This window comes from Cygnus olor, chromosome 23 (genome assembly GCF_009769625.2).
Source record: "Cygnus olor isolate bCygOlo1 chromosome 23, bCygOlo1.pri.v2, whole genome shotgun sequence".
Classification (NCBI taxonomy): domain Eukaryota; kingdom Metazoa; phylum Chordata; class Aves; order Anseriformes; family Anatidae; genus Cygnus; species Cygnus olor.
The window spans coordinates 105,748-120,038 of NC_049191.1; the positions used below are offsets into that span (position 1 = coordinate 105,748).

The window sequence follows — 14,291 nt, forward strand, 5'->3', positions numbered from 1 at the left end:
GCAGGAAAGTGACGGTGTTTCAAGAGAAAGTTCTAAAGGCAAAGGTTGTTTCCATACTTATTTCAACATGCTCAGAATATCCTTGCTCTGAAACAAACATGCAGTTAAAAACACCTGAGTTAGGCCTAATTCTAGCCACAGTGCTTTTATTTGAACACACGATTATATAGGAATGCAATTTCTTCAAAGAGCTGGAGGATGGAAAAGTACAAATTATGTGAACACTGCAATGCAGAGTGGTCCAAGATCACAGTCTTCTAGGTGATGGTCTTCACAGCAGCCATGATTTGTCTGTCTTGCATCTTGATTTCCAAACTCAAATCTGTGCTGTGTTCTGCAAGCAAGAGCAGATAATTCAGGAATGAAGAAAGTAAGGATCAGGCTTTTCTCTGTAAATGAGAGTAGAGAGCTTTCACTGACTTCACTGAGGCCCTCTTCAATCATCTGGAGGTGGAAGTTGCCTTCAGGCATTAAAATTAACACCTTTTGACTAGGCTAGAACATTCCTTCTCTCTTGGCAGGCTGCAACCTGGTTGCTACGGGAACCAGCATTTTTAATTTCCTGATTTTTGTGTACATCCAAAATTGTAACTGTGATGTGCTCTGTCACTAAGGTAGCTTTGGGGGGTTTGCAGGGAGTCAAACCATCAAAAAGCATGTTATGTATCACTTCTTTTCCTCCATATCACTTTGGTGCATCTCCAAGGGGCATCTTTGCGAGACTTTTTGGGGACCTGCAGTTCTCACTCATCTTAGTGAGTAATCACAGAATGAAAAACAAACAGTGAGAGGTCATTTACTTCTACCCTTAAGCCACCCATAAGGTATCCAAAGTTGGAAAGTCACTACAGGTATTCTACTTCAGTGCTTTACAGTTTTAAAGCTTGTGCTGGCGTCTGGCCCTGCTCTCCTGAAGAACGTTAAGCTGTGACTTCTTGGTCGCTCCCCATGGATATGGAGAATGGTTTGTCATCTTATACACTGCAGTATCTCTGTGTCTTTGAAAACTGTTGCCAAGTTCTCTTCATTTTTATCCGCTCAAGGGTTAGCAACCCCAGACCTTTCCAGCTTAATTGTAGGTCACATTCTATGGCCTTCTCCTCAGTTGCTCCCCTCCAAACTCTCCAGATGAGCCAAATGTTTCTTGAAGCGGACTCTGTGTCCTAGCTGAGTCTCTGCCAGTGTGGAGAATGGGAGCATGTGTAAAACACGTGCTAGTTACCCATCCAGAGGTGAGATTTGTTTCTTTTTCAACATTACAACATTGTTGACTTGAGTTGAATTTGTGATCTGCCATAGTCGCAGTATCAAGGAAGGAGGAAAAGCCTATTAAGAAGCTGAAATGTACAATGTAGTTTCTCTTCCACAATTGTCTGCAAATTCTTGTGCTCCAAACCATTTTCCTTAAGAGTGCTCACAGACATGCTACAAACAAGCCTAAGTTCTGCCAACTGTTTTATTACAATAAATGCATTTAAAAGCTTTCAGCATTTTTATCTGTTTACAGGCATGCTCCTTGAGGAATTCTAACAAGCTTGCCAGAATGGAAAAGTTGCAAAATGCTTAACTATGTTCTGAAGTTAATGTAAATTCTTAAGTAAGAAATCGGTATTCTTGGGGTGGGCAAAGAAGAAGGCAAAAGAAGAACAAACCCAAATCATTGCTCCTGACGGAAGTGTGAACGGGTAAGAGCAGTGGGTGGTCATATGCAGCCTGTGCTATTACAATGCATGCTTCCCAAACTGCTTCCTCCAGACCCCAACCCCAGACCCTCCAGACCCCAACTCCAGACCCCCAAGTTAATGCAACTTCCGTGCAACTTACAGATACTGCAAACAGTTAACTCTTCCAATACTTCTGCAGGAACTAAAGAGACAAGTGCCTTATCCATGGCAATTAAAGGATTTGATAGTGGTGCCACAAGCAGAACCCTAAGGTTTCTCCCAGTGCTGTGGTTAAACTGCAAGCCTGTCTGTCCTCTGCCATCTCCATCAGGGCTAGCTGCACTTGCAATTCAGAGGCCAAACAGGGCTGCTGCTCCTTAAGATTATGGCCATCCTACAGGATATATGATGCTATTTCCACCTTCAAATACCCACTCTCTCACACATCTCAAGTTCCCCAAAGCTAATGAGGCTTCCACAGGAGGCTGCATGTCATACAAACTGATTAAGAGAAGGGCTAGGACACCCAGAGAGTGCAAAAACAGGAATGGGAATGTTTCTTCCTATTATAGTAGTCGAATCCCTTTACCCCAAGGAAATAAAGTTCACAGATAATTTGCTCACTAAAAAACTCTATTCCAGTCTACTCTGGATGAGGGAATCTAGGAAAATCTCTGCAAAACAGCCCAGGGGAAAGAAGCCAAAAGAACCCTGTATAGCAAACTTTCTCCAAAGAGGGGTGGGAAAGGGCTGCTAAAGCAGATTCTGCTTGCCTTCCTCCATATTCTGCACCTTCTCACTGTGGCACAACCTGTGCAGGGAAGGCAAGACTAGGGCAGAGTAAGCAGAGAAGGGAAATATTTTGAATGCAAATGAAGAAAAAGACAATTTATATTCCTCTGCTCATTTTGATGCGATACGTGTTGACGTTTTGGAATAGCATTGAAATTATCTAAGTGGCTCACATACTTAAAAAAGGTAATCTGTTAAAGAGTAAAATTACGCAAGTAACCACATAGTATAAAAGAAACTTTAATATTCATTCACTCGTTCAATATTTCATGGAATTTACATCCTGCTCAACAGTGGAGCAATGTGAGAGAAAATGCTCAGTTTGGTCCTGACGTATAAGCTTAAACAAACAGCAGCATTGTCAGGTTGGGACTGACTTAATGTTTTACTAAAGACAATGCGTGGTTTTAGCATTGTTCCTAGACATGTTTGATGCTAGATCTGTACACAGAAGTGATACAGTCTGGACATTCAAAGATGCCTGCAGGAACGAGATTCCAAGCAATAAGATATGGGTAGATAACTCCTAGGAGCTGTACTGCATGTATCACTTCATAAAAGTGGAAAGAAGATAGATCAAAGCTGTTGCTGATACCCTCACCGCACTGCATAGAAAGGAATTAACACAATAGCAGGCATGACCTTAAAAATGCAGTGAGTTTACATTGAAATTGATGCAGAACTCACCAAACATGTTACCAATGTGGCCATTCTTAGTCAGTGGTCGCAGCTCATTTTTTCCAAATGCATATTGTTTGTAGTTATCCCAAGCAAATTTCATCATCTGCAAAAAGAAAATTTGAATTAACGCACTTAATGGAACAAAAAGTTTTCTGAACTTCAGTTCTGGGAAGGTGTCCTGGTTTCAGGTAGGACAGAGTTAATTTTCCTCCTAGTAGCTGGCAGGGTGCTATGTTTTGGATTAGGATGAGAAGAGCGCTGATAACATGCTGATGTTTTAATTGTTGTAGAGCAGTGCTTACACCAAGCCAAGGACTTTTCAGCTTCTCGCTCTGTCCTGCTAGCGAGCAGGCTAGGGATGCAGCAGGAGCTGGGAGGGGACAGACCCAGGACAGCTGACCCAAACTGGCCAAAGGGGTATTCCATACCATCTGACGTCATGCTGAACAATATATAGGGGTGGCTAGCCGGGGTGGAGGGGGGGGGCCGGCTGCTCGGGTATAGGCTGGGCATCGGTCAACGGGTGGTGAGCAGTTGCATTGTGCGTCACTTATTTCGTACACATTATTACTATTAATACTATTATTATTATTATTATTATTATTATTGTTATTATTTTCCCTGTCTTAATAAACTGTCTTTATCTCAACTCACAGACTTCACTTTCCCGTTTCTCTCCCCCATTCTGGAGAGGGAGGGGGGAGGGTGAGCGAACGGCTGTGTGGTGTTTGGCTGCCAGCCGGGCTAAACCACAACAGAAGGGATGGTATTTTCCCAGTCACTGCTAAAACTGACAATCAATGGCCCATTAATTAAAGAAGCTTAATCTGCATGGAACACTGATGACTGGGACTGCATTGAGCACTTTGCTAAGGAGTTTCAAACCCAACGCTCCTGGTGCAAAACTTGGGACTGGCACATTTCAGAAGTACCACAGTATTAGACACACTGAGAATCCACTTTTGCCCTGGGCTGTGCAAACCATGTGGGAATTTTGGAAACACGCCTCAATCTCTAGATTACTGACCTTTGTGAGGAGCACTGATATTTCAGAATAGTAATTAAAATGGGATAAAAATGTAAGGCCAAAGCTGACACATACCTAAATACAGGGATGTTAATTTCTGAGTTTTCACATTTCATTATGATTCTGATAATGAAACTCGAAGTCCAAAACCACCTACCATCTCATCTGCCCACCTCACAGCAGTTACACATACAACTTTGGCAAAGCAACACCACAGAGGTACACAATGCACTTAATACTGTGGTGAGCAAGCAAAGAAAATGGTCTTCAAGCACTACACAGAAGCTTTCTTTCTATTCACAGAATGCCTTCATAAGGAAGAAAGGGGAGATCCATGGCATTTTGGCATCTTCCTATCAAAACTCAAAAGTGTTTTCCTAAGAGACAGCCTGCAGATGGGCTGGGCAATTTCCGAGAAACCTGTTCCAACTCGAACAATTCCTTCTGGGACACATGAACCGTCCCACCTATGCTCAGCACGTTAAACTTTCCCTGAGGACTGCAAGGCAGCAGTTCTAACACACATGCGCACTCACACTGCTCTTCCTTAAAACAACAAAACAAAAACCAACTAATTCCTGCCTCCTCCAAAGTAAATTTCTACAAATATATCCTCTGAAACAAAGCTCAAAGTTCAGGAAAGCCTCAGCTCCCCGACAGCTGCTTTTGCCACTATTTTATCCAGTTTTTCCTTAAACACAAGGTAAAAGCTCATGTTTCTATACCCAAAGAACCAGACTGAATACACAACTCCACCCATATGCTCCAGCTCTTTGTAACAGCTTCTAAAATAAAATTCAAGACCTTGTCAACCTATTAACTGTAAATACATCTGCTGATTATTTAGTGTTAGCTGATAGATAGATACTGTAAATTATTTGCTACATGTCGCTTTATCTAGAAGTAAATACAACAGAGTAACTCAGTCAGGTAGGAGGCCTGGCAAAGCCTTGGCAGGTTGTTTTCAAATTTGCATGGATGGTTTTCATGGCATTATTTACTATCACAGCCCACTCTCTCTTGCAAAATTGTCAAAGACACAGCAGTCCATTGCTTAGAAAATGGATCTCCATCACTGGAAGCAATGGAGGAATTCTTCTTGAAATTAGAAGACATTATCTTTCATCACATAGCCACAAGGCACCTTTCGGTATCCTGCATTTAAAAAGGAAAAAAAAAAAAAAGTTTCACCTTCCGCTTGCTGTTCCCAGAAAGAGGGGCCAAAGTAAAGATCGGTTATTCAGCTCTAATCTACAGAGGCAAGCATTCCCTCCCTGCCACAATCAGGAAAAAGGCAAGACTAGCAGGCACATCTGCACTGGAGGAACAAGAAAAAGACAGCACTTAGCAGCCCAAAGTCATTAGTGTTAGCGATAAGGACAGAAATAGAACTTGAGTCTTCCTGATTCACTGCGCCTGCCAGGAAAGCTGAATGGGAGGAAGAATAGAAAAACGCAATTATACTAACTCCTAATTAAATTCTTAATGCAACTAGATTTAACTGTGTCAAGAGGGGAAAAAATAAATAATAAAAAAAATCAGTTGACAGGACTATCTCAGGCATTAAGACCCAGCTAGATCCAGCTGCATCTAAATCTGGAAACATGTCAGCAAAAGCAGCTGATTTTGCAGTTACAGTTTCTTAATGAGATGCTAGATTGTAAGAGGATGGCAATGTTTCTGAGAACAAATTCCAAGTATAGACCAAAGCACACGGTGGTCGAGTAGAGGAGAAAAGCTTCAGTCTCATCTTCTCCACTTCCTAGAATCAAAGCTTTTGTCTAATAGAAATAGAAGTTATTTGGTCACTCCAGTACCATCAGCTTACTTCCTCCACGCTTCTATAAAAAAAAAAGTGTCTAAAAAGTGTCTAAAAACAAATCTAACTATAGCTTCTATGATGCAGACAAAAGTGAAGATGTTGTGCCAGCAAACATAAGTGAATAGTGCATGAAGAAGTAAAGACACAGGAAAGATTAAAAATTTAAAAGAAGAAGTTTCAGGAAAGAAGAACTTAAAAACACGGGAAGAATTATTATCTCCCTTATTATTACTATAGAATGAAGGCAGTAGTATTCTTTGAACAATATCTGTAAGTATGAAGAAATCAGAAAAGAATTCATCATACATTCTGACAACAGAACAAATACATTTTTAGCCAATTAACTGCATATCCTACAGCTGAAAAAAAGTTTGGACAGGTTAGGTCTAAGTTTTATTTGCATGAAGCCACCAGAGACTAGTGAAGCAAAAGATACATTATATGCACCATTTGTGGAATTTACAGTATAATGCCCTTTTTCATGGGGTCAGTAAATAAATGAATGAGAAAGAGCCTGGAACAAATGAAAATTCCAGCAAGCTGGGAGTCAGTCAGTGCTTCAAACTGCAGAGAAACTCTTATTGCAAAGACAGTTCTACCCCAGAAAAATAATTATGGTCTGACTGATGATCTCAAACCTGTCAGATATACTGCATTCTATTCCATTACAATAAGTATTTTACTGAGAACAGTTTTCTTTATTCCCATTGTCAAAAGTAAGTCTGTCAGAAGTCACTGGATTTACATTTGACCACTACAAAGGATTAGATGCTTTCCAAGCACCTCACTCAGAAAGACAGGCATGAGGAGGTACTCCTCCATCCGGAACTGTGTGGTGTCACACATGCACTAAAAGCACTGACTGATTATTTGCTTGTAGCGTTGTTCATCCCCAGATTACAGAAAGGAAAGGCACTTGGAACAAATGCAAAAACAAGAAGATGCACAGAACAGGGAAACTTTTGGGGATTTTACTGCTGCTTTCAGAAAAGAGACAGCTCAGACAGGATGCCTGATAACATGACACACAGCATCATACCATCAGGCCTATTTGTAACACAAACTGAGAATTGTTTTTTAATCTAGTTCTCAGTGTTTACGCATCTGTGCAAAATCCCCTAAGAATATCTATAGGTTGCCTCCACAAAAGCGTGCAAGACTCAATCAGCATCCGACAGGGACACATTTCCCACCAGGAGTCAGGTCTGTGGCAGAGATTCAGACAGATAAAATGCAAGACTTCCCCAGCTCTGCCCCAGCAGCATGCTCTTTTTCATTGCAGAAGGGATCACTAGTCAGGACTGTCAAAATCACACAAATCAAACTCAGCAACCAACACCAAATAACTTCCCACAAGAGTTCAAGTCCTGATAACATTTCTGTTTCTTGTCAATTATCTTTTGGTGACAAACCATCAACATATTTGTGTTTAGAAGACTACCTTAATAGGTGCCTGCTAATCTGTAGAATGATGCAGGATAACTGTGCATGGACTTTGATGGCCTTCTTTCCCCTGGGTTCTGATTGTCAAAAGCAAATACATCTTTAGAGCTGTCTTACAAGAGGACAGCAGACAGCAAGGTGAGACAAAAAGAAAAGCCAGGATGAAAATAACTGCAGTGTAAAATAAATACGCTTCAGTATTACTAATCGTGAAAGAAATGAATGTATGGTTCAAACCCAAGAGTACAATTCCAGCAAAGGACTGAAAAACTCATGGAATTTGACATATTCCCTTATTCAAAAGGGATAAAGGACACTGTCAAGTTAAACTATTAGGTATTCTCTGACATCAGGCAAGGAAACTTGCCTTTTGTATCTGAAGAATAAAAGAACCATCAAGTCTATTTCAGCATTCACGTGTTTTCTCTGATGTTCATGACTGGAAGAAAGCCCGCTTATTTCACTTCATTGATGGACACTTGCAGTCTAGCTGGTTGCAGTGGTTGTTCTTAAGCACTAGATGGTATTTGCAGGGTTGGTATAAAAATACTTCATAGGAATGCTGTTCTCTCTCCCCACCGCTTCCCTACCTATGAGACACGCAGGAGCGGGACTGCAAGAAGTACTCTGTTCTGCTTCATCCATCATCAACAAAACCATCAGCTCAGCTCCAACAGCAAAATCTTTATTACTTGTTATGATGCAAAAGGCAGAAACCACAGAGTTTGATTTTCCCAGATCTGAGGCTAAGCTTGCAGTAGCAGCAGTTGGAAGGAAAATCGTTCTGACTTTTCACTGAGCCAATTTGATCTGGAAATTGTTGAAAGAGAATAAATATGGACTCCCACTGTGGCATCTTTGCAGTCACTTTCTGACTAAAAATACATTTTTTGTTGTTGTTTTTGAACATCAGTCATTAGCTGTTTTTTTCCAAATGTGCCAAATACTATTCCCTGTGAAGCCATGCATGACTAATCAATTACAGAACTAATACATTTTTCAGAAGTCAGTTTAAGAGATGAATCCAAGACCTTTTAGAATTTCCCAATCTTTACCATGGGGAAATGGCTATTTGATATTATTGGAAATTTCTTCAAAAGGTTTGAGTGCCCACTGTATTTGGCTGCTCACAATAACACACAGCTGCATATCCTAGGCAATTCTTCAGGTGACCTTTTGCAAAAACAGCCTATGAAATACAGGTGGTTTCTTTTTTCTTCTCAGGAAAAGAGCTGCGTATTGACTCTGGACTTGCCTTTAAAAAGACAAAGTGAACCTAAGAAGCCTGCCACTCTGATAAGTTACCCACCAGTGCAAAGGAGTATACTTGCCTTCACTTCGTCAGCCCAGCTCATTGCAGTACTTACTTCTAACAGACATACATATAATTTAAATTTGCTAATCCACCTCTGTTCAACTCTGCACCAGTAGGAAACACAGCATTCAAAGCACAGAGTGAGCATAGCAGATATACTCTCTGGTTGGACTCCTTAATCTGTAAACAGCTCTGGTGCCCCTAGTGCTGCTCAGAGCTTTCCCAAATAAAAGTAAAGAAGACGACACCACAGTGAGGAGTTTTACACTCTGGACAACATTATCTTTTAAGCAGAAAAAAAAAATCCTTGCAGCGCCACATTACAGGGCACACAGATAGCAGCCCAGATACTATTGTCATCCTCTCTTCTTTGGCTTCAAAAAGCTTAGAGGTTGGGTGGAAAAGAGGAGATAGCTCAGACTCCTGCTCAGATTGAAGGGTCCTATCAGAAAACAAAGTTCCAAGTCTCTGTGTTTGGCACCAGCCTTTCTCCTAGCTTTCGACTAGGCTCTGGCAGGCAGATGGTAATCAACAAATTCCATCCATATCGATCCTGCCCATTACAAATCTGCTGACCTGTAAGAACAGCTAAAGCGAGGAAAAAGAAAACCTAAAGTGTTGTGACAGTTCAGAACACATTTCAGCAAGTTACAGGGCCTACAGCTCTGGAAGAAGGAGAGAAGAGATACTCGCTGCTACAGCACACATTACCTAACACACATTACCTACACACATTACATAACACACGTCTCTCACATCACATAAAGAGTATTTGTGTGATAAAGTAAACGAAGTGATAAAATAAACAAATGAAGGAATGAATTCCACTAGCTTTCATAAATTTGATTTCCAATTTGATTTGTTTGCATAGAGTGGAAGCTGGGTTATTCATGAGTACGTCACACTATCATAGTCTACAGTTTATTCAAGCACACATTCCCATAGCTCCAAGCACGTGAGAGGGCCAGGTACTGGAATATTATGACTCCCCTGAAGCTGAAAGGCAGAATAAAAGGATAGTTCAATCACGTGTGGGATCACACAGAAACTCAGTACCCTGAGTGTGTTGTGTATGGTTGCCTGGCAGAGAATTAGGAATTTTACCAGTGCTGCAGCCTTTGTTTTAATGACCAACAAGATACAATCAGGAGGAGATTTTTTTTTTTAAATGTTTTTAAAACCCAGGTTACTGTAGATGAAAGCCCTCGATATTCTTGTACTTCCTTCGCTATTTAACATGGGTCAGCATCTCTGCTGAATAGCCTACACCTCTGTGACAGAAGAAAATCAGGAAATTAATACTTTGCTTAATTAAATCTGCATATCTTACTCGTTGTCATCTCTTACAGGATCAAAATTCACTACAAGATTTTTATTCGTCATAGCAAGAGATATGACAAACACATTCTAATACTACACAGAATCTATAGATCTCAGTTATCTAGGTCACAGATTACACTGCAATGTTTGTATGGCTGCTAGGCTTTTATACACAAACTGTAGGCACCAGGCCAAATTCTCCCCTCCATTACATCCATGTAACCCTGCTGCCAATGCTACCCAGGCTTGTTGGGGTCTAAACGAGAGCAATCTTCAGGCCACTGCTTGCAGGTAACAAGTCCTGAGCCAACTCCACCTGGACTATGTGACAAAACAACTTACAGTCAGCCTCAGGCCTTCTCTTCCATGACCATGTGTGCACATCCCATCTGTCCATGCCCACAGACAAGCACTGTTTCATCATCTCCTACCAGCTTTCATGTGTTCAAATGCTGCAAAGCAACCAGGTTCATGTTTGTACCCAGGGAAGGAGCCTTTTGCACAACCACAACCACTTCCCACCAAGCAACTTTCTTCCCTCAGTAACATCCGGGATCAAATTTCCTTTTGTTTAATTCTAATTTCTAGTCAAACCTTATTGTGCTACCCTAACATTACCTCCAGTGAGAGCAGAGGTGTGCATACGCAGGCAAACACACATACCCGTTGACACATCACCGGAGCAAAGTGATGCTGCAGGACACCCCCATGGAAAGAGATGTCCTGTCCTGTCCCCCCTCCTTCCCCGATTCATGTCATCCTCCCTGGTGATGGGAAAAGGGGGTAGGGGGGAGGGGGAAGGAGTTACAAGTGGCCTGATTGAGAAATTGGAACAGGGCAACTCTGGGGAAATGAGGGGAGCATGAGGAGCGCAGGGGTGACGAGGCACAATTAGAAGCAGATGAGGCTGCGAGTGGAGGCCACACGGTGACTGCTGGGGAACAAGGCTGTGAGAGATGGATGAAGGATGACAGATGGGGGGGATGAGGCTGTGAGGCAGGCACAGGAATGATTGAGTAGGGGGGGGGCAAGGCTGTGAGGGGTAACAATACCATGAAGCAGCCACGAGTGGTGACTAGTGGGGCAACAGGGCTGCAAGGTAAGGACGAAGCATGACTGAGGAGAAAGAGGGGTGCCAAAGCTGTGAGGGGCACCAAGAGGTGCCGGGGGAAAGCAAGGTGTGGGGGGGGGGGGGTGACAAGGCTGTGAGGGGAGGCAAGGTAAGAGAGCAGGCACGTGGGGGTACACAAGGCCATGAAGGGAGAACGAGGGATGACTGAAGACCATGAGGGGCGGCAACGGCAAATCGTAGGGTTCTCACCTCTTTAATCTTCATCCTTCGGCCACGGGTGTCAGGGTCCTCGCCGGGCTGCCCGCCCCGTACAGGGTGGCGAAGACTTCGGCGAAAGCGCTCGTAGTCGAAGCGGAACGGAGCTCGCGTCTCCCGGGCGGCGGGGGGCGCCCCCGTGTCGAGCTCGCGTCGCCGCTCGTCGCTTTGCACCTGCTGCCGGGAGGCCGCTGCGGTGTGGGCAGGCGGGCCGGCCGCGCGGAGCTTCTCCCTCAGGCGGCGGGGGGCGGCGGGGCTGGCGTGGCGGGGCTCGGCGGCGGCGGGGGGACTGTGAGGCAGGTCAGCGTCGCGGGTGGAAGAGGAGGAGGCGGAGGAAGAAGAAGAGGAGGAGGCGGTGGCCCGGCGGGGCAGGAAAAGGCGCTTGAAGCGAGAGGAATCGGGCAGGAGGAAGAGGGCCCCGAAGCACAGCGTGAGCAGGCCCGAGAGGAAGAGCAGGAACAGAAACTTCTGCGGCAGCCGCAGCCCCAGCGCCGCCGGCCAGCCCGGCATGCCCGGCAGCTTCCGCAGCAGCACCATGGGGCACGGGATCGCAGCCACCGGGCGGGAACCGCCGCCACCGCGAGCGTTGCCACCAGCTGCTGCAGCGAAGGGCTCGGGGATCCACCCCCCGCACCGCCGGCTGCGGCGGACGCCTTCAAGGGGGGCCGCCGGCGGGTTACACGTGAACGGCTCCGGATCCGGCCGTGCCGCGGGACCCCGCCGCAGACCTGGGTCCTGAGGGCGGGCAGGGGCTGCCAGCGGGCGCCGGGCCGGGGTGCGGGAGGACAGCCGCCCCCTCGCCTCGCCCGAGGGGCTTGCAGGGCGCGGAGCGGCGATTCAGAGTTCCCCCTTCTGGCATGAAGACGGCGGTGAGCGCATCCCGCTGGTGCCGGTGCGGCGGAGAGGCAGGGCTGCTGCCGGCGTCTGTCCCCCGTGCAGGCTCCGAGCCGGACGGCGACTTAGAGCCTGGCTCGGGGAGCGGGGCCGGGGAGGTGCGATCCCTTCCCTCTAGGCGGTGGGTTCATGCTGCAGCATTTCTGCGGGGGCGGGGAAGATGATAAGAGCGCGTTTATTTAATGGAGGATCTGCAGCCTCCCCAGCCATTCCCCCACCCTCCAGCCACACTAGTTCGTTCTCTCTGACTTGCCATCAGTTCTCTAGTCTGCGAGCAGCTCTGCACCATCCCTCACAGCTCCTGGCTGTCGGCCTCTTCTGGTAGCCCGGGGGCCGGGCAGCCCTCGGGCCAAGCGGAGGGAAGATCAGCGCTCTGACGAGGAGCGAGGGAAATCCCGGGAAGGGCAGGCAAGGTGTTCAGGGCCAAGGATGAGACAGACAGGGACAAGGATATTTCTCTCTCTCCTCACCAGGCTTTCAGGAGCTGCCTTCACCCACAGGAATGGAGATAAGGGGGTCCGCAAATAATCCATGCGGAAAGCTCGACTCGGGCTAAATTTCTCGAGAAAAAATCTACGGACTTTGTTTTTGCAAAATGGATCCCAGCGAATTCCTACTCTCTCCCAAATCTCTGCCTCGCTGTTACTCACTTCCTCTCATTCCTTCCTTGGATGCACTGGAAGAAACGGAGCTCAACTTCCAGACCAAGAAAGCATTAGCACTTCCACAAAGCAGAACACATTTTAAAGGCCTATGTAGGAGCCCAAAATCCCCCTGCTTCTATGGGCAGAAACTGCGCTGCCCCCAAGCACGACGTCAAAATGGGATCGCAAACGCTTTGCTATTCCCAGCCCTGTTTACTCACCCCTTTGATAGATCCAAGCGACTCTGAGTCCTACAGCGAACAAAATCTTCTCAGCCCTGCCCGTACATCTCAAAAGCGAGAACCCCTTACTGCTGCCGGCACTCAGACGCGCTCGTTAAATTAAGAGGACACTGAGGACAGCGCGTGCCCAGCTCTCAACGGAGGAGCTCCACTCGCCTGCCCATCCATCACCGAGGAAGGCCGCACCTAACTGCATCGAGCTACTCGGGGGATTCTTTTTCACCTCCTCCCCACACCGCCTCCCCTCCTGCCCAAGGAGACCGGCCTGCGCCACGCCGCTCGCGCCCGCGCCTCCACGAGCCACCTCCGCCGCCGCTCACTGCGACAAGAGCGCCGGCCCCGCCCCGCCTCAGCCCAACGGTCATCGGGAGGAGGAGGCAGAGGCGCCGTCAGCCAATCAGCAGCCCGGACCCTGCCAGTCGTGACTCTAGCACCCCCCCCAACCCAGGGCCTCGCTCCGCCCTCGCTCGTTATTGGCTAGCTGGTGGAGCCGGCCTCACCTGTTGGCTCTCCCAAACGCCAAGAGGCCGAGAGACCCTCCCCCTTATTTACCACGGTTGTCTGGCTCGAGCTGGGCGAGAGCCTTGCCCCGCCTCTTCCCTCCAGCCGGCCCTCGGTTGGCTGCGAGGTGCGCCCCACCCCGCTGTGATTGGCAGAGGGCGTCCGGGTACTTTAAGGAGGGGCGGGGGAGGGGGCTGATGGAGCTGTGAGGGCTTGGTGGGGCAGGGGTCGGTGCCTGCTCGCCCGCTGTAAGGGGCTCTGAAGGGCGGTTTCGTCTGCACGGCCCCTGCAGCCTGAAGTGGTCAAGGCATCCCTGGAAGGAACCTTTTCCCCCGGCGTGACAGCCCCGGGGGCCTCGCTGGCACCAGCTGACAGGGTGTGTTAGCCTTGTCCACGAACAGGGTCTCAGGGCCCAGGCAAGGCGTGCGAACCACCTTTCTGCAGACAGAAATGTCCCTTCTTGTTTTCACAAACGAAAAGTCAACTCCTGTCATGGAACACACGTGGGAGCACAGGATACATCAGACTGAGGGTCTGCATTGCCCTGATAGAGGCTTACATCAGGGCTGGATGACTGTGCCCCATGGGAAGGTAGTGAGGAGCAGGAAGTCAAACGGAA

The 14,291-nt window shown here is 46.7% G+C and overlaps 1 protein-coding gene across 2 annotated transcripts in view; it reads right to left on the reverse strand.

Moving 5' to 3' along the window:
• Positions 1–13,532, reverse strand: part of MAN1C1 (mannosidase alpha class 1C member 1) — a 45,509-nt gene extending 31,977 nt beyond the window's left edge. The window contains exons 1-3 of one of the 2 annotated variants that reach the window (XM_040535078.1): positions 13,151–13,532; positions 11,386–12,428; positions 3,144–3,240 (exon numbers count right to left, since the gene is read on the reverse strand). In XM_040535078.1, coding sequence (XP_040391012.1) covers positions 3,144–3,240; positions 11,386–11,928 — 640 coding nt within the window. In that variant the 5' untranslated portion in view covers positions 11,929–12,428; positions 13,151–13,532. Of the gene's footprint in view, positions 1–3,143; positions 3,241–11,385; positions 12,429–12,538 lie in introns of both variants that reach the window. The other variant, XM_040535079.1, reaches the window with a different exon arrangement.
• Positions 13,533–14,291: the final 759 nt, after the last annotated feature.